At 38.2% G+C, this 27,205-nt stretch overlaps 1 protein-coding gene across 3 annotated transcripts in view; it reads right to left on the bottom strand.

The window, feature by feature from the left end:
- The window catches only part of LOC584014 (WD repeat and FYVE domain-containing protein 3), a 104,226-nt gene that overhangs the window by 51,056 nt on the left and 25,965 nt on the right, over nt 1–27,205 (bottom strand). For all 3 annotated transcript variants that reach the window (XM_030980012.1, XM_030980014.1, XM_030980013.1), the window contains exons 5-27: nt 26,474–26,666; nt 25,788–25,974; nt 24,415–24,581; nt 22,183–22,238; nt 21,115–21,359; nt 20,205–20,383; nt 19,301–19,402; nt 17,727–17,920; nt 16,973–17,111; nt 16,226–16,326; nt 15,394–15,536; nt 14,947–15,033; nt 9,701–9,998; nt 9,022–9,236; nt 8,050–8,498; nt 7,419–7,640; nt 6,483–6,661; nt 4,855–5,083; nt 3,888–4,039; nt 3,155–3,266; nt 2,361–2,551; nt 1,096–1,484; nt 371–486 (exon numbers count right to left, since the gene is read on the bottom strand). In XM_030980012.1, the coding sequence (XP_030835872.1) occupies nt 371–486; nt 1,096–1,484; nt 2,361–2,551; nt 3,155–3,266; nt 3,888–4,039; nt 4,855–5,083; nt 6,483–6,661; nt 7,419–7,640; nt 8,050–8,498; nt 9,022–9,236; nt 9,701–9,998; nt 14,947–15,033; nt 15,394–15,536; nt 16,226–16,326; nt 16,973–17,111; nt 17,727–17,920; nt 19,301–19,402; nt 20,205–20,383; nt 21,115–21,359; nt 22,183–22,238; nt 24,415–24,581; nt 25,788–25,974; nt 26,474–26,666 (4,345 nt within the window). The remainder of the gene's footprint in view (nt 1–370; nt 487–1,095; nt 1,485–2,360; nt 2,552–3,154; nt 3,267–3,887; nt 4,040–4,854; nt 5,084–6,482; nt 6,662–7,418; nt 7,641–8,049; nt 8,499–9,021; nt 9,237–9,700; nt 9,999–14,946; nt 15,034–15,393; nt 15,537–16,225; nt 16,327–16,972; nt 17,112–17,726; nt 17,921–19,300; nt 19,403–20,204; nt 20,384–21,114; nt 21,360–22,182; nt 22,239–24,414; nt 24,582–25,787; nt 25,975–26,473; nt 26,667–27,205) is intronic.

Raw genomic sequence — 27,205 nt, 5'->3', positions numbered from 1 at the left:
TATTGTAAACATTACTACAAAAATAAGACAATAAAACTGCAGCTGGTTATGAAACTATTTTTTTTCTTTCTTTCTTACACCTTCTTCAGAATAAAATAGGGGTAAACTAAATGAACACCGATATTTGAGTTATGTCTAATCAATCAATGTTATACACAATTGTTTTTAAAAGCCCTTACATACATGTATGTAAAGAAAAGTACAGTGCTATTTTACAATGACGGGAACAATATAAGATCCTACACATTCATCATATGCAAGTATTTGAGATAGAACAATATTCTGCATTTTACTAAGCTCTTTCATTAACAAAACTTCTGACCGATATTGAAGGGTTAATACAAACAGAAGTAAATTGTTTTGCTATTACCTTTCCAGCTCTTGAGAGAAGGTTCTGATTCACACGTTGACCACTCCTGTAGCTCCTGGGGTGTGATGGACTTCTCATCAACGGACGGGAGGGTGGACGCCAAGAACTGACCAAAGCTAGAGTATAATGACAAGAATACCATATTCAATTCGAATTGTAATATTTTCTTTTGCTTTCATTCTACTTACAATTAATTCAAACCTGTCTAAAAAAGCCATCAATGGAGATGGAACAAGAGACCATAACAAATTACACTCCACTATTAGTATTGTGAACTTGAAAGAAATTTACACAAATTATAGTTCAAACTGTTATCACACAATGTTAATCAATCACTTCCAATGTCCGGCTTTAAATTTCAATATATTTAAGACAAGGCCACTTTTCTGTAGGGCACATTCCTATATTACAGCACAAATAGGAAGAATTGGAAAGGGCACAAAAAACCTCCATGGCCAATGAGAGGGGCATTGCAGCCAATCGAAGGGGCATCCAAGGCCATGGCCTTGGTGGCCTTGGATTAATTTAAGCCCTGCAATTTCAAATTCTTATCTTCATCAATTATTACTCAATATTGCTCAGTATTTTCTTAACATTACATTCAATAAAACATGCATCTTACTGTATGGAATATTTAAGTCATTCTACTAGAATGAAAAACTTTAATATTCAAAATGCTGTGTAAACCCCTTCCTTCATCACTATCAACTCATATACTAGCTTACATGAGAAGAGCAGGAGGGTGTGGCACTCCTTGGAGAAGCACACCCAGGACGTTGGCGATAGCCTTGACCGTTCCGCTGACCAGTGATGAGTCCTGGAGGAGGAGTAAGAGCTTGTTGACCATCTGGAGCTGACGAAGGAGCCGTCGATTCTTCTCCGCCTCGCTGGAGTCTGTCAGGAGCTCGTGGAAGTGCTCAAAGAGGGAGCGCTGGATCTCACTGGGGGCATTGTGCCAGATCTCAAGGTCACAGAGCAGATCTTCAAATGCTGTATGATGAGGGATGACCGTCGACTCTCTCCCACTATCGATCGTACCAACCAGAGAGAAGGTCAGATGGAGAATGTGACTGTTTAGGAGATGCTTCTTCTTCTTCAGCAGGTATGCTAAGATCTTTGGATAAGAGGAAACAACATCGCTTTGAATATTACTCCTCAAACAACAATGCTGTTTCAGTCTTTCAAATTGTCTAACAAGATACAATAACAAGAACCTCATACAGTGAAACCTGTCTATAAATACCAGCCAAGAAAAGTGGTCTATATAGACAGGTGGCCTTTCTGTACAGGCTCCGTTAGTACATGTTTCAATGAGAAACCATTTTCAAGGGAAACATAAATGTGGTCTTTGTAGAGAGGTGGTCACTAAAGCAAGTTTTATTGAGTAAATAATAAAGTCGGCAAGGGGTCCATGGTTACATCCACTGGTTTAGTGCAATCATTCTGCTCAGCATACATTTTACCTCCCACTATATCCTCTCTATAATGATGTACCTATACAAATACACAATATATTTTATATCCCATTCAATGGATGGTAAAAATTAGAATCTTCTCTCCCTCTACTCCTACAACATCCCACAATGAAGGCCATGTCCCCAAAGGGAAAGATTCAACCAATCAGAGGCTTGGAATCAATTTACTGATCATTTTCACTCTCTTTATAATGCATAATCTATTTTAAGACCACATCTCTCAAACCAAAATGCAATCTCCTTTTTTTCCTTTCCCAGCAGCGTATGTTATTATTACTTGTGTACCTGGTGCTTTCAATTGTCAAGCCTTATTGGCTTTTGAGGATGAACCATTTCCCATTTGTACCATGTTTTATATTATATTTTTTCTATTTTTTTTCAATGTTATCATGTCAATTTATATGCAATTTTGATATAGTTATCTGTTATGATATTCCATCTTTTATCTCTGTAAATATATTGACATGAGATGGAAATAAATGTCAATTCGATTCAATTCAAAATGTTCTCTGTACCTGGTATCCATGGGTTCTCTGCATCTCTTCTATTGCCGGACTGTTGTTCTTGACCACGCACACGAGAGCCTTGACAGCAGCATACAGACCCTCAACATCCGTTGCCATGGCGATCAGACCCAGGAGAGGGGCGGAGCCTCCAATGTTGGCAAGAGTTCTGGCGACGGGCTTGGGACAGAATGTCCTCACACCTGTAGAGAGGAAGGTGGAGTGTGGTTAAGTTCTATAATAATAATACAGTCAAACCTGTCTACAGCGACTGCCCAAGGGAAATGCAAAAAGTGGTCTTTGTAGACAGGTGGTCACTAAAGCAGGTTCAACTGTAATAACAATATTTATAAAGCGCATCATCTCCATCTTTAGAGATGCTCAAGGCACATACAAATAATTTAAATTTATATCAGGAATTCAACGTACTTAAGATTAAAGTAATACCCTAATTTTTCTACTTCAATGTAAAACTCTTAGAGAAAATACTCAAACTCCAAGAAAACATCAACGTTATCACTCTAAAAATGCAACAGAGGAAATTAAAATGACTTTAAGACAAGAAAATTGAATGGATTATCTACATGTATTCAACACACACACACATTTTACTACTACACAGACTCTTTTAAAAAAAATTCCTTTCATGAACTATCAAATATAAACTGTATGTTTAAATATCCTGAACATTACACATTTTAAGAAGGCATTGTAACAACAAATAAGATCCCAAGTTAAAAGGACCATTTAAGCTAAACTTTTTCTACGATTCAATGACAAATTTGATCTTGAGTCAGTCTTCTTACCTATTTCCCCCATGAGTACTGCACCAAAGGATCTTCCTGGTCCTGTCAGGTGACCGGCTGAGTTATGTAATATCCTGATGGGCGTGGCATTATCATGACCAGACAGGGTCAGCTACAAAGGATCATAAGAACACAAGAAATTACATCTTTATCCATTTCATTTCATTTCACTTCATTTCCTTTCATTTAATTTATTTCATTCTCCATTAAAACAAAATATTAAACATACAAACATGATATACATGATATACATACAAAAGATTGATTACAAGAATAATACAGAGGGAAGGAGCAAACAAAACAAACATGCATCTCTATCAATACGTCCAATTATTTGTTTACAATAGAGTATACATGTGAACTGTTTGGGTTTAGGTTGACAAATAAAACTCTATTAAAGTATGGATGTGTCTTTGAATCAACAGAAAGTCATCAGATTCCTGCCAAACTGTGATGTGTGTGATAATGCATGGCCCTGATGTAGTAGTACAAAATGAAAACAGAAGACCCATTCACTATTTAAATCATGTTCTTGTCTATTATTTATGATTCAATTTAAATTCAATACAGATTTTGTCGCCTACATGTATATTTTTCTTTAACAAAGGGATGTTGAATCAATAAATCATGTAAATTCCTTTCAAATGGGACTTAAAACTGTGGGATTTGAAACCCTATATGCTTGCTTCCTTTGCACACAGGTAAGAAAGTAACACAACTAAAAGATAAATACCTGTTTGGCAACTGCTTTGCTGTCCACCTTGTTGAATGCCTTCCTTATCTTTGAGACGGTGAGCACAGAGAGAGCATGGGCATGGAGACCAAAGACGATCTTCTCTTCTGGGATAACGATAGCATTCAGGTCCACTTTGGCTTGGCTTAACTCTGTGGATATTGGAATTCAAGCCAGAATGATTATTTAGAATTGATAGGACAGGATAGGTTAATAAATTAGAAGGCAACAAACATTATTGGTGAAAATATATGAATAAGCAGAGTAGCTGTGTAGTATTGATCTTGAAATGCAAGCAAGATAATATAGATCACTGTAGTTCCACCAACAGAAACTGTAGGAATGTTTGGCGAATAAAATTAATTTCTTATCAGATTCAAACAAAACCCTTGCTCCTGCTTGCCTAAGGTTGATCGAAAATGTCTTGTTTTGGGGTGAAATATTTCATGCGAGTCAAGCTAGAAATGTTGATATGTCTGTAAACAGGCTGCAGATTACACCTACAACAGACCATCAAGATAAAACTGCAGAAAAAAATTTCCATGATGAAAAGAAATCCATTTATCCCTTCAGTATGTGCAAACAAATTACTCTATTTTCAAGTTTTTCAGAGTCCATTAACAAACAAAAAGATATACAGTAGGCTTGCAGTTGCATCATGTGAGAGAGGAGGGAGCATTGGGGAGTCCTGAAAAGAACTCTTGGAAATCTTTCTTTCTTGAGTGTGTGTAGTCCTGAAAAGGACTGTTGGCATAGTCTTGAAAAAGACTGTTGGTTATCTTTCTTAGCTTTATATAGTTCTAAGGAGAACTAACCCGGTTGGAGAGGATGGGTGGCGGGAGTGGCTCGACGTTTCAAACAGGTTGACTACCCGTCGTCAGGAGTGCAACCGCAAGCCTACTGTATATCTACATCATCATGCAAGCTGATACTTATAAGCAGCATCTAAACAAAAGGAGGTTTCTACCTTCTTGTCTTGGTGCTTGGAAGCTACCCACATAGGTTGGTCCCAGCTGACACAGAGCCATCACAGTGACAGGTGGCAGGGTCTCCTCAAACAGGTGGGTGGGGCCTAATCTCCATAGCAACCTAGACGGTGCCTTGAGAGAGGGCGGGGTGCCCACGTAGGCATAGACGGAGGTCAGGCCGGCTGGGTTGGGTGTGGAGCCACCGGGGTTGACCTGGATGTATGGCATCTGGTATGAGAGGATAAGGGAGTTATGAAAGAGGGCATGTCAAGACATAAGTTAATATCGAAATTACACATATATACCTTTGAATTCCAGATGATACTTAAATCAGATAAAACTTGTTATTTGACTAGCAACTGTGGGAATTATGATGTTGTCACCACACTAATGTGTTTATAACAAATAAAGTCATTGCACAGTGACATCGCTCTCGGGGACGTTACATTCTGCCGATGACCCCTCAAGCGCGTAGGAGGATGTAATGTCCCCTTGAGCCTATAGAAACAGCGATGCCTCTCATAGCAGTCAATATATCTATAATAGAGCACCTTGTCCTCATTATTACACCTACTCATACCTGCCAACCTGAGACAAGAGAAATTAGGAGTAAATTTTTCTGGATGGACTACGAGGTCGCGAACCACCGAAGGATTGGGGTAGTAGCCCGTAGATTGGGGGGGGGGGGGGGGGTACACAGGACTTTAGGGTCTATTTTTTTTCTCTCCATTTTAATGGTGCAAATGGGCCTTTTCCTTCAACCTTTTCGCCCCACACACAATGCAAAATGCGTGTTGAAGTCCGAGTGCTGATTCTGCAACTGGAAATTGTTTCCCGTATTCTTTCTTATACTTCTGATTATGAACAGCACGAGTCTTACCCATTTTGTCCTTCAAAAAATGGAGAAATCAACGAAGAAGAAGAATATAGTAGTAGTAATCCAAAATAAATCCGAGGAAGTCCGGTAAATAACAAGCTTCCACGATCGCAGTCATCGCACAAGCATTGAAGAAAACACGCCAATGTATACAGTGTTTATGCACGGTGCATGTATCAACTGCACATGTAATATAAATACATGTGGGCTATACGCATGCAGTTACTATGCAACATACAACGCTGCATGTAGTGTATGTATTAGTACAACGTCCGCACACACTTTATCGATATAGCTAGCGCACGTGCTTCCATGTACTAGTACATGCAGTACAAGGATAATGACTGCGGAACCACTGATCTCTACGGATTTTTCCGTAGAGATTAGTGTGCGTAACTAACGATCACGTTCGGGCTGCGCTGTGTATATCTTCTATGAGCGCGAGCGCGGATGTCGGCGTGATCTGGTTATCAGTGCTGTGTTATGCTTTAGTCTTATGCAACAGTCGTTTGTTTTAAAAATATTTTTAAATTTTTAAAAATCGGAGTTTTGAGGCATGCACTCGGAATTCGGAGTTGGTATGAAAAATGCGGAGGAACTCCGCCTAAATCGGGGTGGTTGGCAGGTATGCCTACTGGATAATACTTGAAATTTAGTACATCATGTTGCCCATTTTCAATCAATGAGAATGATATACTTCCAAATGAAAGTAGTCTTTCCAAGTCTGCGACTAGTATAGATTCACCATACCTTTTTGATGGGTAGCTGAGCACCATCCACATAGACAGTCGCTGAGCAGTGCCTCATGACGGCCTTGTTGAACGTCACTGCCAGGTGATGCCATAGACCTTCCTGGGCTAGCTCTGGAATCCACAGCTTGATACCGACTGATGCATGATTGGTTGTGATGTCCGATGCATCCACTGACCCTGAACAACAAAAACAATACATCGAACAGAATGGTAATGGTTCCCTATCAGTTTCTAGCATGGTTTCCTGGGCCCTGTATTACAAAGAGTTGATATCAATCGCAACTATGTACATAAGAGATAGGAGATTGCTAACTTACAATTGATTGGAGGACTTGCAATTGATTTGGATCAATTGCAACTCTTTGTAAGACGGGGCCTAGCTATGCACAAATACAAGAGGGTAGAAATACACAATATTTTCTTCCCCACTTAGTTAGCATTCTACTCTTGTATGGATAATAATTGTGTTTTACAAAGCTCCTTCATTGTATGAAAGTAGAATCTCTCAGTCAGAGTGCCTGCTCTCCAATCCCTGTGGAGCATTTCAGCCATTGCACAGGCACAAAAATGCTAGATCAAATCACAATACCCATTCACACACTTGGGTAGAGAGAAGTAGTGACAATAAAATGCCTTTTTCAGGGAAACAACAGACCAGCAACGGCTTGAACCTTTGGCCTTCAAGGCTCAATATAAATGGTGAAACCTCTTGACTAAAAGACCTCTCCTACATGTATATCTCATTATCACAGAGAAGAAGGGCAATTTCTTTTGCTCTCTTCTTTCATGGGCAGCCAAGTGTTGCACTCAGAATATTGTTATTACTACCTATGAATTTACAATTATTTTAAAGTACTTGTTGCTTTTTCTCTGATTATTGTCTTAGTTATGTGACACTGCTGACAAATTGATATGACACCGAGACAGATCTTACCTGGTTTTGGGAAAGGTTCCTCAGCTGTACTGATAACAAGGTTCCTATCATGAGCCGTGATGCCGATACTGAAGCATGCTAGGTGGTTATCACCACTCCCTACACTCCGTACAATGGTGATGAGTCGGATGGGATGCATGTCCGTCTCGGAGGTGCCGTAGCGATCCACGCAGAACCACACGCAGAATGACATCCCAGACTGGGGTGGGAACAACCGCTCTCCTGAAAATACAGATGAACAATAATAGTTTAAATATTCATATTTGGTTATAAGCTTCAAACAGACATTTTACGACATACAAACCAATTTGCTGCAGCATATTCCGAGATAAAACATGAAAGACTCAGGGGGAAATTAACCAAATGTTTCCAAATCTGTTTTTTGTTTTCAACAAAAATGTTATCCTTCCCAAATCCTGAACTCATTAACAACAGTATATTCTGAGGTAAACCACAAAGACTTGGTAAATTCTTCAAATCTTTTCCTACTAAAACACTTCAAGAGTACATTAGGAAACAGAATACTGAAGCTATTAGCTGTGGCAGAAATGGCAATGACTCTAATGTAATTCAATCCCAAACTGTTGATGAAATGAAAGTTTTCAAGACTAAAAGTAAAACTCCAACCTACCTGATCCTATTCCACTTGAGATGGTCCCATCGCCTCCACCTGCCATTCCAACCGACACCACACTCTGCGCCGGTGACACCTGGGGTGCCATACTGGGTAGGTACAGGCACCCGAACCCTTCAGCACTCATGTCAAACTCCACAAATGCAGGCGTCAGGGAACTCGTAGCCAGCCTCACATCCCTAGGGGTGGTCATAGACACCAGGCACTTGACCCTGGTCAGTGGCACTTCTTGCCCTTGGGCCGTTGCGCCCGATCCCGCAGCACTCGCTTGATGGTGGTTGTTGCTATTGGTGGCAATGCCTGTGCTCGGTGTCTGAGGACTGATCGAGGTGGTGGACATCTGTGAGTCACAGGACTTGGTGGGGCTATTCTCGTCGTTGGAGTCATGGTCTTCATTCCCCTTTAGAGGATTGCAGTTCAGGGGGTTCCCCAAACGAATGAAATCCCTAAAAAAAGACAAGATCAAACATAACTCATACAGCACTCACAAGCTCATAGACACATCCGCACCTAGTGAAAGCTTGTTGTTTCCACATTCCACAAACATGGACAACTCTGTACAGCACAGGACAAATGTTTTAGATGATACCAAAAAACTGCATATTTTGTCCACTACCGTTATTTTTATATCAGTTTTACTATGAAAAGCCCCATTTTTTCCTTTAGCAGCCAATTTTTAATATCAAATTGTGTTTGTCTTCTCATCAGAACAAAATGTGTGCAGTTCTTTAATATTATACTTTGATCTTTTAACAAGAGACTTATTTGGACTTAAATTTCCTTTAATCAAGTTGCTGACAGAAGAGACAGTCCAGGGACCCCTTTCACAAAACTTGTCATCAGTGAAAAATGACAGATTTTGTTATAAGCTACTGAAATCCTTGCTTCTGATTGGTTATCAGCAGGTTTGTCACTGATTTTTGTCATTTGTCATTGAAAAAAGGCTTTGTGAAACAGGTCTCTGCTCACCTCAAGTCCTTAGGTTCCAGAGCCTGTGATGCCAGTCTCTCCAGCATGTGTTGCAATGGCATGTGAAGGGGATGTCCTTCATTGGACAGTGCCACAGAGCCAATCTGAAGCAGTCTTTGAGGAAGTCCCGCTTCACACATGATCTGTTGGTTACGTTCGCTCTTCACCAGGTCCTGGATCACATCACCCAGGTGGGTTTGAAGGGATAGGATGATCTAAAAACAAAAATGTAATTACAGTAAGAATATCTTTTAGCAAGGAACTTTCTACAGTCAAATGGGTCAGGATTGAAGACACTTTCATGCTGACGCTGCATTAATACATGTAGCTTGAGCACTGCAATCTTTTATATCAGAAAAAAAAGCTAGAGCGTTATATATTTGGCTGATGAGCAATAACCAGCAGTGACATGGCATGAAGTACATAAACACTATACAAGACAACAATTTTATTTTATTTTTATATTTTCAGCTCCAGAATGATGACACTCTTCTAACAAGAATGACATTACCCAGATTTTGAGGTGACACAGCACTATTATCTCCTATTTTGAAATGTTGAAGAAGATGAAAGAACAATTATCATTTTGATAACTTTTATCTTTTAGAACTAATTCATATATCCCTTTCGTCATTATTCAATCTTACCGTAGAGTTAGGGATTACGACTGGGGACTAACCTTCTCTATGCAATCAGAATCAATAGAGGGCAGCAGATCCATGAGTGATAGTACAGCACCAGGATGAACGATGGTAGGGTGTGTCGGCATGGGTGCACCCTGACCCCACCCTACACCAGACAGCCTCCCCACCGAGCCCCTAGGGGTGCGACCAGGGACCGGTGACACTGCCGAGCAGGGCGTGGTGGGGGCGGAGAAGGGATGCCGGGGGGACGGAGGAGAGGTAGGAAGAGGGGTGATCGCGTCGTGGACGTGACGGCAGATGGCAGGAGAGTGAATCGGCATCTCTGCTGATTTACTGCAAGGCAGATAAGTAAACATATACAATTAAGATACCAATTGCATCCATTTTTCTTTAAATTAATCTTTATTTACTGTATGGTAATCTCCTAATATTTGATTTGATACCCTGTCCTTCACTAACCTGATAATTCTCTTGGCTAATCCCTATCAAACGTATATTTATATATAATATTCATACTTAGTATACATATGATATATATTACATTTTTCATTATCCTATATCATACAGATGCAATGCAATGAAAACAAATATCATTTCAGCCTCTGCCAAACAAATCCCAACACACTATAAAAATTCCCCTATGTAAAGAGAGAATACCAATACAGGGCACAACAGTGACAGGGGTACAAGTGCCCCTGTGCCCCTGAATGTTAACTCCAGACACCCTGAATGAGCGTTTATGTAACTTACAGGGTTCATACTCTTTCTCATAAATTTAATTCCATGACTTTCCATGACTTTTCTAGCCAGAATTCCATGACCTTTCCATGACTTTTACACATTTTTTTTACACGGTAGACTGAAAATTTGATCTCAAATCAAAGCGAAGCAAAGTGCATGTTTCAAGTCTACTAATAGAAAGGCAGCTTTTGTTATCTAGTTATTTCATCTGTTACAATTACATGTTATTTTTTCATCATATTCGATATGCACTGCTATATAATATTCTTACAATTACACATACATGTATTCATATCAACAATTGTCCATTTTTTAATGGCAATTTTCACTTCTAAAGAATACAAATTGCCTGTTCCTGGTTTCATGGACCACCATGATTCCTTCAATAGCTCTCCTTTGCATGTACAAGGTAACTACCCCCCCCCCCCAAAAAAAAAGAAAACAAAACAACACCAACACACAAACTCACACACATACCATCACCAATTTTGATTTCACCAACAAAACACAGTAGGCCTACTCACATCAGCTGATGAATTCTTGTTTCGCTAGCATTAAGCTGGTCAATAATTTCTGAATGAGTTTTTTCTTGAGACATCTTCATGTAGCTGTTTGAAAGAAATCCCTCTACACATTGCACCTGTCTGAATATTTGGTGGCATTGGTAACAAACTGTCCAAGTTCTTTAATAATTCTTAATGGCATTCAGCTGTTCATCAATCTGTTTCTGAATTACTTGTAACTGGGATGCCTTCTCCTTTGCTGTACGTCGGAGGCTGTTTGATTTGGAAATACAAGTCAATCTTCCTTGTGACTCTGCTTCCTCAGCATACTTGTCTGCTGAGGTGTGAAGACTTTTCACATCTGCTTGCAGTCTCATTTGTTTGGCCTTTAGTTCTTCCAAACCATCCATCAGTCCTTTTCTCTTTCCTTCTTTCTTTTCCTTTTCCTTTTTACGCCTCTGTTCATCGAGATAGATGTGGTATTTCTGCCTGCCTGCAGACGCAGCCAACATGATTGATTTGTCAATAGTCACATTCTTGATTCCTCCAACATACTTGATATGGTCATAAATGGCCCTCAATGATATCAGTGAGTGTCCCAGGAGATTGTCCTCTTCAACTTCGTTGTTGATTGAGAAACCTCTCTCAATGGAGGCTTGTCCATGGGACAAGACAAGCAACATGCGGACCAACTTTAAGAGGGTCGAATAGCGAGACTCGGACAGAAATTTGCACATTACAGAGTCCAATCTCTCTTTCTTTGGATCAAAGTCTCTCATCTCTGCACTTCTTGATGCCTCATCACATGCTTCTGAGTATTCTCTTAGGATATCGTCACATGAATCCTTAAGTCTGTGGGCATCACTAAGGGTGTTAAGCACCCTCTTCAGCTTTGCAGTGGAGTTTTCTTTGTCTTTTGCCATGTTCTTTGGACTCAAGCATCCTATATTTCTCACAAGTGCATACTTAAGCGGACATCGCTCAATGAGCTTCCGGGTCATTGCAGCAAGAAACTTCTTTGCTTGAGTGCGAAATTCCAGAACTTTCAGCTCACTGATGATATTTTTCGCCTTCAGATCTTTCAGCTTCTTCTCAGTGTAGAATCCAATGTCCAACTTGGCCAAGGGCAGCTGAATGGCCTCACTGCTAACATCTACCTGCATTATCTTGTAAGGAGAAGTAATGGTACTCCTGTCCAGCTTTAAAAATCGCTGCATAAGGGATGCAAGCATTCTAGTAAGGTCTTCAGCTAAAAAGGGCAGCATTGGTGCATCAGTCTGATAGTCTGTTAGGAAAGGATTGACCAGCTTTGCAACAGATATGAAGAAGTACAGTCTTGCTAAGAAATCAGTTATATGAGTACATTTTGAAACAGTTTCAAAGGACTTGTTCTTTGGGTGAGGGATTTTCTTCTCTTCTACTGCTTTAACATACGCACATACACTCTCCCAGATGCTGATTGCTCTCTCTGCAACAGGAAGGTTTTCCAGCCATCGGGTCTTGCAAAACTTAAGTGGCATGGTATGATCTCCAGTTATCTTCTGATAATCCTCTCTTCTGGCAGGGGAATCAGAAAACAGGTAATATAAGGATGATAGAAAGCTTTCCACCTCCCAGTCAGCAGCCTTGGCACCTGTCAGAAAAGCACCATTAACTATATGGAGCCCGCATGAGCCTATATTCAGTATGGATTTGGTCAGGTCAGCAGTGTACTCTCGCGTAAAGTCATCATACATCTTCCAATTAACGTTGGGACCATCCATTGATATTTGCAGTAATTTTTCCAAGCCAACTGTGTGCAGAACTTTATTCAGTTCTTCCTTGAGGTGAACAGCTGAACCATGTCCGATGAACACAGACGTCAAGTAGCGAGTGCAAACTTCATTGTGTTGCCATGTTCTTATGAGGAAGTCCATCTGCTTTTTCTGGAGCTTCTTGTTGAGGCTTTCATCAAACAGTATCACATAGTGGTTTGATTGTTTTATGTTGTCATAAAGGAGGTCTTGCACATATGGGCCCAAACCAAACACCGTCATATACCGACATTTTGTTTCTGACAACGTGAAACCCTTAGCAATAGCTGAGTCCGGAAACATTCTTTGAAAGAGCTCACTGTTGTGCTGGCAAGAATGAAATGATAAATGATCCTCCACCACTTTCAGACACCAGAGTATTTCAGCTTTTAAAGTTTCCTCTCTTGCAGCAACAGGAATGGGAGTTGTCACTTTAGAGGTTGATGGCGCACAAGTACTGGTTGTTGCATCTGTAGACGTGATAGATACTGATGAACTTTCTGCACCTTTTGCCTTGAAGAAGCTCTTGAGTGAGAGAGTAGAATCTAGGAGAAAAGAAAAAAATGTCTATTAAAATAAATAAAATATAAATATCATCATTTGGTAAGATTTAGGGCCGAGTCAAAACGTTTAACTGCCGTTCAAACGACCATTAAAAGCATAAACGTTTTCCTATTTTGACAACCGTTTGACAGTATGGGGAAGGAAAAAAAAAAAAAATTCACGGCAACTTTTGGCCAATTGATGTAAGTCACTAAGACAAGTGGACTAATTTTTGACTCATTCCTTAAAAACATATTTTAAAGAAATAGAAAGGAGGAAATACTTCTCAAGGCAAGCAAACTGTTGGACCCAATTGTAAGTACAAAATTTAGTTTTATGATTTTTGGGGTCAATTTTAAGGTAAATTATTATTATTTTTTTTTTCTGCAGTCCACATACAGTGCCCGGTACAACACTGGCGTGTGAGTGCGGAGCCCCCTGGGTTAGCGTTCGGGCTGTTGCATGCAGTAACCTAGCCGGCCCGGCCCGGGGCCGGGGACGCTCCCGAACGGGCTGGTCGCAGTAAGCAGTAACCAATGCCTGCGAGGTGACATCGCATCGCTAAATAATCTCAAATCTTTCATTTTTATATAATTATTATCAGTCATTATTTGGATTCATGCTCAATAAAGGATCGGTAAAATTCACATTAAAAATGCTCACTTACGACGTTGTTGCTGTTGGAGGTTTGCTGTGTGTTTTTCACTCTTCTTGTGGCTCTTGACGGCTGCTTCGCCCATATTACGGACACTGAATTTACACATACAAACAGCACATCTAGCAGTCCCCAGATCGGAACTTTCTTTCAAAATCCAGCCACGGTAATCCGGGTGTTCTAACCAAGCATCCTTAAAATGACAATTTCCAGGCATTTTGAATATCACTTCCACAAAATTTGTAATGGTGAAAATATCCACGTGACGAGTTCCAAGGTCTGTGAAAATAAACAACTCCGTTTCATGAAGAATCAACACATGCACAAAAGTTTCAAAACACATGCCGTCGCGTCGATATATAGATCGTCAACGAGCTAGCGCTGCCAATTTGCCTTGTTGACACGTCAGTATTGTTCCTTTTTTATTTAAATAATGAAAATTAAAAAACAAATATTACTAATTTACTTTTTCCTCATTTATTGGAGAAGTGTAAAAATTGTAGTAGTCTAAGTGGTCGCAATTTAATGCAAAGCCAAAGTGCAATCGAGGCATTACATTCGTTCTTGGAGTGTCACATGTCGCGTTGGCACCATCATCATATGCACACACACACTGCACACGTACACGTGCGCTAGCTTGCTGAACTGAGCTAGCGCTAGCGAGCTCGCTCGCAAGCTAGCCATGTGCGCACGATGTGGACCGTACCGCCATACACTGACCATACACACGTAGTTCGTATCGTACACGTACACACCCACGTACACAGCGCTTATCCATCGATCATAGTGAACACATTCACAAGTACAATCAGTCGGTATGTTACGAATGAAAGAAAATACGAGAAGAAAATGGTTGAAATATCTCCATTTATTCACTTGTATAGTGAGAAAATACTATAGTTGTCCATAATTTTGATATTCCATGACTTTCCATGACTTTCCAATGGAAAAAATAATTTTCCATGACTTTCAAGGCCTTAAAAGCAATAAAGTAAAATTCCATGACTTTCCAGGTTTTCCATGACCCGTACGAACCCTGAACTTACCTCCCATACGCGTCTATGGCCACATCATAGATACAACGCAGAAGTTTGCACGCTGAATGGAGGGATACAGGTATTGCACTTAGGTCTCTGAAAAACAGAATACATAGAGAGCAGTAAGACATCGGGATTATGAAATATCAAAATCTGATAAACAGTAACTGAAACTCATTAACATTTATTTAAATGTAAAAAGGACATCAAGCATGACTCAACACTTTGTAATATATGATTATCACTGCTGAATCATCATATGAAGTAAACTAAATCAAACACCACATGTGGCATGCACATTACCTTATACATGTATGAACCCAGGTGAATACTTGCTACATCAACTGAGGAAATTGAAGGCAAATAAAGTACTTCCCTCAACTGAAATGAATACAGAAACATGCTACAACCATGCTTATCTTTCACCAAATACTGCACAAATGTTTGCGTTCTTACCCTTTAATGTTGAAAAGGTCACAGAAGTAGGATTCGGATGAATCTGAAGACGAACGCCCATTTTCGGGATAGGCGGTCAATTCGGTCACTTTGGAGAAACAGCCTAATGACCGTACTGCATTGGTCAATCTCTCATATTGGATCTGTTTGATAAAAAATGAAGAAAAGTTGTTTATTTGAGAACTAGAAGGCACTTGAAGTACCGGTAGTGTTTTGAACAAAACAGTGTTGTTTCAATTGAAAGGAAACTTTAAAAAATGTAATGTTAAAACAATCCAAGTTAATGCATCTGGTACCACCTATGGTGGACGGAGGCAAAATAAAGTGATATTTTTAAGGGAAGGGGGGGGGGGATTTAATCATATGTGTTCAACTTCACATACCAGTATAAATTAATATTATAAAAAAAGTAATTCTCTATGTGGTTTGGAAAGACTATCCTATCAATCATGTGAATGCTAAACATTAGCAAATCCAATTAAATCTATAGCTTGAATAATTTGAATTTGAGAGGACATACTAATATTTTCCCCTGCTTTCTTTACCTACGACAAGAACAATATGCAAAAACAACATACAAGATACAATACACCATCTAACGAGGCCAGATTTGTGCCTGCATCATATGAAGTTTCCGACAACTTTCTTAAGCCTTGTTCAGATATGGCTCAGAAAAACTGCGACAGTTGCCTTTCATTTACATGTAAAAAGAAAAACAGCGGTTTACTGCGTATCTGAACAAGCCTTTATGGACCATATGTTTCCAAGTAGCATGTGCAATAAGTGGCTTCTCTATTGTGTTCACATTGGATTACATCTGATCCTGACTTACCTCTGTGGCAAAGAATTTGGCATTAGCTGGTTCTTGTCTCATTGCTGCTGTCAGTGCCTGAAACACTACATGAATGAGCCCAAATATTTGGTCCGTGGGAACTGCATATGAAATGAACATGATAAAAAATAAATGATTAGTACTGGCTCCTTGAAATAGGTTAGGGGCTGGGCAAATAAACCATGTGAATTTTAAATTCTTATTGCCATCCAACATTTATGTAATATACTGATTTGTATGGTATCGTACCATAATTTCTTCTTTACTCTGTTCATCGAAATTCATAAAATCATCAATATCTTGTATAAAAACCACCAGTAGTATATTTCTTACAAAGAATCTCCATTGCCATCATCATCGTCATCATTACCATCCTTATCACAATCATCCCCATCATCATCGCTCAAAGTCATTGCCTTCGCCTCATCAGCACCACCACTACCACCATACCACTACTACCACCAAAACAATCATCACATCACCAAAACCACCAAACCACCACCAAACCTTTATCACACCAACTCCAGCCCTAACCCCACCACAACCATCACTACCACCAACCTAGTCTCACCTGCATTTCAAGGTTCTTTAATAGGATCCTGTAAGCATTTCTCCAGACATTATTTCTGAGATCAGGTTCAGGAACCCACCCACTTTACCGAACATCGTCACCACCACCATTACACTAATAAACCACCACCACCACCATTACCACCATCACCACCACCAAAACCATCCTAATCTCACCTGCATTCCAAGGTTCTTTGATAGGATCCTGTAAGCATTCCTCCACAGACACTAGTACTGAGATCAGGTTGAGGAACCCACCCACTTTACGGAACATCGTCCTTGATCTACTGCTCTCCCGAAGCACATACACAAGGGACTGCAAGAAATGTTAATAGCATGAAATGCATATTTTCCATCACATTTGGTAAATGCACAATGTGTTTCAATGATAACTGAAATGCACCACAATTTGTATATAGATATCACTTATAAACATCAATAATGTGACATATGTTATTGTAAATTCAAAATCTCAGCTCAGTGCTTATGTCCTGAAAGAAGGCACATTATCAATCCTCTCATTCATCCCGTGTATTATCATCAGTACTTCGAGAGACAAAATTCCTTAACAGTTAGAGTATCATGTACACGGCTGCCTACCTAAAGTCAGGGTACTACCTAAAGTCAGGGTACTACCTTTGATGAAAACAAAGTCATTATTGTGTAAATGTGCCAGGGAAAACAGACAGACATGAAATATTGATCTATATCATTTTACCTTAGTTGTATTTTATGTTTAACTGTTTGAGTGGAAATAAATTTGAATGAAATTGAATTGAATTGAATTGAAATGAACTAAAATGTACTGAACTGAATTGAATTGAAGTACATGTATCATCTTCATCATCATAATCAATCATATAAACTCCGTTTTTAAAGTTAGAGGTTCAGGCTTTTACCAGTTTCACAAGGTACCGGTATCTGCAATTACCTGTAAGATGTCGATCTTGAGTGTAATGGCTCTGATATCTGATGATTGCATCACCCCTAGCAACGTCCCCATGTCATCATCGCCTTCCTTGGAGAGAACAAGCTGCTGAACGATGGCTAAGGATTGCTGTCTGCATTGGATGTATGGCACTAGGTTGTGAACACAGCGTGCTCCTCCGCTCTCTCGGAATACAGCTGCAAAGTAAAGAAATAATAAATGGTGATTTGAAGTGAAATTACTTGAAATTTTATGATACTTTTATGGGTGCCCAGCAAATGCAGGATTGAAGGCAGTTGGAAAGTAAAGAGATAATGAATGGTGATTTGAAGTGTGAAGTTAAAGATAAAATCCAGTTATGGTCATGCGATTGCATTTGAAAGAAATGTTGTGGAATCGATCAGAAAAGGTTGATCATGTAGCATATAAGTATTGGTGTGTACTGCAAGGTTCTGGAATCATCAAAATGATAAGAAATTTGGCCCAGTCGTGATAAAACTACAAGCACTGTACACAGCAAGATGTATATGGGACTACCCCCACACGTGCGCGACACATGCGTTATATCTATCAGGTCCAAATAGATATAATAATTTACCAAATATATCAATTATCTTGTCTAGTAGGCGGTTTCTCGGCAAAATTTGTATGATCACGTATTAGTCAAAAGATATTCTTTCACATGGTTGGTAATAAGAGCTTCCATTTCATTTTTTGAGAGGGGGGCATTTCCAAAACTGGCCTTTACCTTTAAATGAAATTTTATGATATTTTTGTGGCATCTATCATGAGTGCCCAGCAAAGGCAAGATGGAAGGCAGTTAGAAAGTAAAGAAATAATAAATGGTGATTTGAAGTGAAGTTGCATGAAATTTTATATTTTTTTTATGGGAAACATCATAAGTGCCCAGCAAAAAGGCAAGATGGAAGGCAGTTGGAAAGTAAAGACATCATAAATGGTGATTTGAAGTGAAGTTTAATGAAATTGTATGATATTTTTTTATGGGAAACATCATAAGTGCCCATTAAAGGCAGATACTAGTGCTTTACAAGAAGCAATCCTCATAATTTATCATCAATGTAATTTCCTCATCATAAGGCTTGTTTTGGTAAAATGGCTAGTTTTAGCTCTTAGTCATGACTTTACAAGAATTTGATATGAAACCAAAACTCGGACAATACTCAGACAAAACAGAAGACAATTTTTTTTATCAGAGATTTACTCACAATATAGTTTTTTTGTCTTTGAAAGTGTGCATACGCTATAAAATTAATTACTACTTTCTGACGACACATTGGACCATTTTAAAACATGATCACATCCTGTTTGATGTGTTACAGCCAGCCTTACTTTATTCTATATATATTCTTTTCTCATGTGTAAATTTGCAATGTTTGTTTGTCACATATTTGTAAAAATGCAAAAGAAAAAGAAAATCAAACAGAAAAAAATGAATCAAATCAATTCAAATCAAAATCCATATAAACATTGCAACAATAGAAGAGTTGTAGAAAATTGAATTAATGAAAGAAAAATTTAACACAACATGTGAACACCCCCATCAGATGACAACTTACTTGCATTGGCATTGTTATCATGTAGTAGAAGTGTGAACGCCTCCATCACAAGGAAGGCTAGATTCTGTTGATCTTCTGGAATGTGGACTTCAGCTTTAGGACCTTTACAGGAGAAACAAGATGAATTCATTAGGAAATACACTGGGATTAATTTCAATTTCAATTCAATTTCAATTCAATTCAAAATCCCAATTTGATTCCAATTCGATTTCCATTCAACCCAATTCAATCCTTTCAATTCCAAAGCCAATTCCAATTCCAAACTCCAAATTTCAATTCAATGTCAATTCAATTTCAATTCACTTTCAATTCAATTTCATCCATCCATATAAAATAACATGGGCATTTGACACAGATTTTTTTTTTTTAAGCAAGTGAGAAGAGAGGTCAAGCAATCTACAATACATCATTCATTTATTCTTAGTTTTGAATTTTACCCACTAGTCTGCATAAAAGTAAAAATACTATATATTCATATAATCTAAAATCTTGGACCCTTCAGAAATCATAAAAATCTACAATCAAACCAAATACATTTTTTTCTTTGACTGTCAAAATGGTTTCACTTCACATGATTTATTCATTTATGTATTCACAGTAAAAGCCCAGTTCAGCTGTTGGCTGTTTTACAATGGGGACTTCTGGTATTAATCTTAAAGCTCTAAGCAAAAAATGTCTTGTAGAAATTTTGAAACTAAGAAGGTGTAAACACTTAATGATTAGAGCAGTTTGTGGGTCCAAAAAGGTTAAAAACCAGTGCTGATTTAAGGGTCATCCCAGGTTAAAAATCATTGGCAGAGAGCCAGAAGGGCATTACTTCATATCATGTTATACAGAGTTAATGCCTATCTGGTTCTCAACAGATAAAATTGAACTCATATTTCAACCAATTCTTTTGACTCACTGTAGGTGTAACCGTGGTGGCTCTCTGATTGGTTGTCTTTGAGGAGGGTTGCATAGCGATGCAGACAGGTGACCATGACCTCTAGTAACCCCACCTCTCGGAAGACATCTTTGTAGATTGCACTGTGGCGGACCAGCCTGAGCAGACTGATGACAGACTTGATGCAGCATTCTACAGAACTGGGAGATAAAGAAGTTGAATGGTTGATATACAGTTAAAAACTTTTTGTAATTCCTTATGTAAAAAAACAAACACTGTCCCACTTAATGCTCCTTGATATTGCGAAATATCAAAGCTTACATTCTACATATCGACCTTTCATTCTTGAGTTATGAAATACACAAAAACCATCAAATTTACAAGGGTAATAAATGATTTAGTTGTGAACTGTACATCTCTCAGTATTGCAGCTCTTATTAATGACTGACCAGGATTCATGAAACAAGTTCACATCAAATCTACAGTAAAATTCTTTTAAAGTGATTTTCATTACATTCCAACTGTTGATCTTGTTTAATAGGACAAGAAAATAAGAAGAAAAGAACTTTCATCCAACTTATGTTAACTTTTCTTCTCTTGTGAACCCTTACTTCATGAACATCATTCTTTTAATCTATCATGTTATTTCCATTCCCTATTGGGATCAGTTAGCATTGACTCTCCATAAATAAATGGAGATAATTACATTCATAAAGGAATCAGAAGCATACAATCAACCAAACATATGATTAATAATTTAATCAATTAGCTGAAAAGCAAACAATCAAGCAATGATTACTATCAATTACTCAATTATGCAATCAATTGATCAATGGATGAATGAATGAGTGAATCAATCAATCAATCAATCAATCAATCAATCGATCAATCACTGATGTATTGATCAAGACATCTATCACTATAATCTTACCTGCCAGCCTTGATAAGTAAGCTGATACTAATGAGCTCCTTGTATGGGACAAAGTTGAGATTAAAAACAACAAACTCCACCAGGTCTAAGATCTTGGTCTGAATCATCGGTGTCTTGGTGGTCAACCGGTCAATGAATTGTGACAGGGTGTTCTGAGGCTCCAGGATGAAGTAGTTAGCCACGTCCGAGTTGTAGACCGAGGTCAGAACGTCCAGAACAATGCGACATAATGATTCTGTGGTTGCCTGTGCAATGATAAAACAAATAATGATTATGACAAAGATGAATGTAACTATAGTAATGGAAAGAAGTTCTAGGCTGATCTCAAGACATCCTAAATATTACAGCATAATTTTTTTTTTTGTGCATATACAATGATAAAAAATCTTAATTATAAGAGTAATGATGATTATGATGATGATGACGATAATTGAATATTCAATGAAATAAAAATCAGTACATTCCTGCAGACATCAGTATTTCTCAATTGAAACTAAATCAATAATAAAGAAAGTAGAATTATAAATATGAGCATTTCTCATGAAACCTTTGTGTTTCATCTCAAATTGTATTGTAAAATACTAAAATGCAGTACTAATTAGCATTCTGCCTTTCATTACAAGCAAATAAACATATCTTTAAAAAACTAAATTGGTTTACGCTAATAAGACATGATCACAAATGTAGATATTTTGCCAACATTATTTGTACTTCGATGACTTACATTCAAAATTACACTGAAATGAAACTTTCACATCAGATTCAGAATCAAAAACATCTTTAACATCTTTCTCTCCAAGATAGAATAGCCCATTCCATCTAAGGACTACACATGGTGTACCCCTTAAAGTTTTCCTCACTCATTTTCCTCACAATGCAAGCCTATGAAGAACCTTTTTTTTCACCTTTAAATCATTGTATTACTTTATTCCCCGAGAACATTACATCCATTCATAATGGAGACCGTTATCAAAGATGTGTGAGATGTGCAGGTGGAACTTATCAGGTTATCATGACAGGCAGGCACTAATGTACCAGCAAGGTCACGGTTCATCTCATGTTACATACCTTGAGGAACACAGTCTGCAAGACTTGAAAGGCTTGGAGATTCCTCACACTGTTACCTGGTAAGAATAGGACACAAAAGAAAACATTATTTGCATTCATGTTATGTGTACTACTACTTTACTTAAACCTCCATTTTATAGTAGTCACCTCTATAACAAGACGCCTGTCCACACATCAACAAAAAAACTACAGTCAAACCTGCTTGAGGGACCACCTGTATAGAAAGACCCCATGTCTATAAAGACTACACATTTTGTTTCCCTTGAACATGGTTTTTCATTGAAAGCTGTTCCAAAAGAACCTGTAGATAAAAACCACCTCTCTATAAAGACCACATTACATGTTTCCCTTGAGCGGTCTTTATATACAGGTTTCATTCTATTTGTTTCTCATGAAAAAATATACAAAACTAAACTAAACTTATCATAAAAGATCACTCTTCATGTCTCCCATGCACTGCCTATGGAAACAGATTTCACTATGCTGCTAAATGTAGTCAAAATTGTAAAAAGTTGTCCAAAATTATTTGAAAACGCTGACAACAGAAACAGTTTTTTTTTTAAATTCAAAATTAAATGGAATAAAATGTGTAGTTAGTAAGAGAGTCATATTCATTTTTTCACACTTCAGGAAGTACTGATTGTTACATGTAGTAATGCTTCAGAGTCTTCTTAAAAGAATAACACAATTCTTGGAAGTAGTCAAATGCTTCTTTATGCCATAATGAGGCAAAAATATAACTGGACAATACTTTTCTACAAGATGTGAAACCAAAACTAAAACATTAACTCAACTGTAACCAAACTATAATCTAATATAAAAATAAAAGACCCTGAATTGTGTAGCAAACCATGAGGAAATAGACATGTCTGCATGAATATTAGATGATAGACTACTCATCTCCTCATCTATGTCTTATTCACTACTAAAGTAAAATACCACACTTGCAAACCAAAAGCATAACACAACAACAAGATTATCCAAGAAAGATCTATACAATCAATTAAAGAATGGTCAGTGTCAAAACTCTGTTTCATGTCCATGAAAACCATCTATAATTCATTTCATTTTGCAAAGATCAAAATTTCATGAGCCAAAGGTGAAATGTCGCTGCCTGTGTATGCATAGTTGATTATCTTCAACTCACATATAACATCATAGGACAATAGACCAGTTCACATGCATCTTCAAATGTTACACATACCCTACTATCTTTGATTACTCTTGCTTATTGCTACAGGTTTACCCTTCACGGCAACATCTAATTCACTTTATTTACCAAACAATGTTCATCCCTGGTCAGAAGAAAAGATAAGGTGGTCTGTACTCCCTATAAATGGAAGGCCCTTGGTTTTAAATTAAAGACATTAACCTTAAAATACAAAGTCCTTTTGGACCCCGTTGCACAAAACTTACCATTAATGGTAACTTTGCCATCAATGTTTATATTTTGATTGGCTGTTGAGCCCTGTTACCATGGTAGTTGTTATTGATGGCAAAGTTACAATCAATGGTAAGTTTTATGCAATGAGGCCCAGATAGAAATTGAGTGCCCAGGTTACTGGTTGCTTACTTGTATCTAACATCATCAACTTGCTTCTTTGGGAATCATACTATGCCAATAAAGTAATCTATCATTCAATCAATCAATTATTCAACAAGCCAACAAATCAATTTACCAACAAGGTATAAGAGGTATAGCAGGGAATAATTTTCCTCAAATTTTTTGATTAGCAATTTCAGGCGATGGATAAATATTTCAAATGAAATTCTGTACATTTCTATGGAAGAAAACTGCTACACAAAAGATATTTTGTATAGCAGTCATGCAAAAATGCATAGCAAATTGCGATGCGATACCAGGAAAATTATTCCCTGTATAGACCAGTTTTGGAAACGCCCCCTCTCATAAAATGAAATGGAAGCTCTTATTACCAATCATGTGAAAGAATACGTTTCGACTAATACATGATGATACAAGTTTGCCGGAAACCGACTACTAATTGATATATTTGGTAAATTATCATATCGATCCGGTCTGGATAGATATCGCGAATGCACTTCAACATTGAAAATTTGGGCATATATTTCTGTTTTTTTGCGAATTTAGGTTGGAGAATAGCCATCTGAACCTCTGAAGCAATATTTTAACAATATTGAATGGATATTTTGCACCCAAAACCTTTAAACCGCAATTTTGCCACTACCGGTCTATATCTTTAAAGTTCTTACCTTTGCCCGTAGGTTGAGGCAAGCTGAAGCCAGGTTGCTGGAATGGTGCATCGTAGACGATGGAGCTAGGTCTCAACTCCTGGAACCCACAGGATGTCAATGATGAGATGAGCAAGACAAGGTTCCTCAAGGAATGCAGAGACTCCTCCGTTGACATAGCCTCAAGTCTACGATGGGAAAAGATAAGGTGAAAGGTTACACCTTGACATCATGTCGAGGGGTCAGTGACACAAAGACGTAACTCCATTTTGAGAAAAAGTGGATTATGTGTCACTGGGCACTTGGGCCTTGAGGAGTTAAGTCTATGTTTCACTAGCCATTGACTTTAATGGGGTCCTGGAAAGCCCACATGTTACTAAACATTTTGATATCAAATACTCATTTGGGCAAAATATGAAGTTACGTCTTTGTGTCACTGAACCCTTGATGTGCTCTTAGGCTTCATTCACACACGATGCACTAAACTGCCTAAAACCATATTAAGTCACTGCCTACGGGAACCAGGAGGTCCCTGTATAAAGCCTATGGGAATATGAAAATTTAGTAGCAAACCGGAGCGTGTGTGCAGCGCTTTGTAACTGCAAGGAAAAGGCGCTACATCAAATATCTTTTGGATTGGATAATCCCCTTTTACCTACTTTACCTTGAAGGTAAAGACCAGTTATGTTCATGCGATTGCATTGTGAAAGGAACGTTGTGGAATTGATCAGAAAAGGTTGATCATCTAGCATCTAGCATCTGCAAGGTTCTGGAATCATCAAAATGATAAGAAATTTGGCCCATTCTTCGTAAAGTTACAGCACTATACACAGAAAGATGTATATGGGACTACCCTATATCTCTCACAGTCCATGAGAGAAACAAATCTACCAAATATATGAATTAGTAGGCGGTTTCCCGCAATTTTTGTTATCATCATGTATTAGTCAAAACATATTCTTTCACATGATTGGTAATGAGAGCTTCAATTTTTTTAAATTGGGGCGTTTCCAATACTGGTCTTTACCTTTAAAGCTATCTGTACTAGTTTATAGGAGGGATTAGACCACTTTGCAAGGTCACTGGACAGGTGGTTATCTCATCAACTAAGCTCTCAACTGACATAAGAAAAAGAGGATCATGGGGGACCAATGGTCACCGATTAGGCATTGTTTTCTATATAGAGGGAGCAAGTAGCTACGTGTAGGACAGTGTGGCTTTAAAACAAAAATATCAGTGAGTCCGCTTTAATAGGGGCCTTTGTCAATAGCAGATTCTTTTTGTCACCCCATATGCCTCTCATTTTTTTGCCAAGCGGTATACTGCATTGGCTTACCACATCATGTGTAAACAAGACTTATGTGAATACAACGACGCAGCAAGTGTGAACTCACCTCAGCACAAAGTCTGTGAGGAACATGTATCCCTGACACGTTCTAAAATCGTCAAGTAAAACGTGAGACTTGTCGCTGGAATCTTTGAGGAAGCAGAACACAGTAAAGCACATCTCCACAATCTCCAGCGGGGAGAGGTCTTGATTGCATTGCATGTTGTCCACACACAGTCCCAAGCAGTTCTTATCTGTAATAGAGGATAAGATGGACAAACGAAGTTTAAAAATTGAAGAAAATTATTCATCCTTGAACACAATCCAAACGGTCCTCGGGTGAAAAACAGACAAGTTGATGGGCAAGATCACGTTGTGGACTAGTTGCAATGTTAAAAATGTTATAAAACATCTCTTCAATGCTGGTTTTGCATCTCTGAGGAGCTAAACCAATGGCAGTCATTTCTAGAACACAGATAAGTGCTATTGTTATGTTTTAGTGGAGTTATAAAACCTACAGAAAATGAAACAACCTCTTCACTTTATAATTATTGAAAATCAATTTTGAAAATAGACTGAAATTAACCAAAGCATAAATATGAATTTTAATTCCTAGCACACTTTCCTAATGAAAAATATCTGCCTTATATTTTTTAATTCTTAAATACTTGAATATCTCATATAGGGTTTCACATTTCATTTGTCCCCTCTATACTCAGGAAATCTTTGTTCACTTCCTAAGCGATGACTTACTATGGATATATTCGACCACCTCCTGCGTGAGTCCATGTCTGGAGATGGTTGTGAGGACCTCTGCTGCCCCCTTCCTCCAGGGCAGGTTGTGGGGAGGACAGTAGCTGGTGATAGCACTGAACAGGAGAGTCAGGTCATCCTTCTTGGCAAGCTCCTCCGCAGGCTGGGTGAAGTGGCATAATCGACTCAGCAGCTGAACAAGGGAAAGTACAAAATTGGTCAAATTTCATGATTTTTAATAACTATTCAGAGTCTAGATATCAGCTCGACGTTGTCTTCTAAAGACTTATGATCCATCAATGTAGATTGTAACTGAACTTGAGAAGGATATCAATCTACTATGCTACATAGTTGACTGGTGACTGTATGTTTGCGATTGATTGGATGAGAGTTGAGATCAGTTAGATGACTTTTTCTTCTTTTTTTTTTTGTAAAATTGATTTATTGATAAATATATGCTTTTGAACAAATCAAACAATCATACACAATCAATTGAAATAACATTGTAGCATCTTAACATAGTTCAAATAAAACATGTTTCGTTTTCTTGAATAACAGTGTTTTCAAAAATGCATAGATTTTTTGTTTTACAGTTCCTTTCGATCTTTAATCGGTTGTGGATTAATCTTTTGAAAATACAAAGAATAGAGACTTCATGAAACACGAGTTTGCGATTTTCTGCTTGCATAAATGTTAAATAAACTGCGTATTTTGCATATATGATAAGAAAAT

Source organism: Strongylocentrotus purpuratus, unplaced genomic scaffold, assembly GCF_000002235.5.
Source record: "Strongylocentrotus purpuratus isolate Spur 01 unplaced genomic scaffold, Spur_5.0 spur5_scaffold_10, whole genome shotgun sequence".
In the NCBI taxonomy this organism is placed as follows: domain Eukaryota; kingdom Metazoa; phylum Echinodermata; class Echinoidea; order Camarodonta; family Strongylocentrotidae; genus Strongylocentrotus; species Strongylocentrotus purpuratus.
Note: the sequence above shows the minus strand (reverse complement) of the source record. Positions and strands in the feature narration are given on the sequence as shown.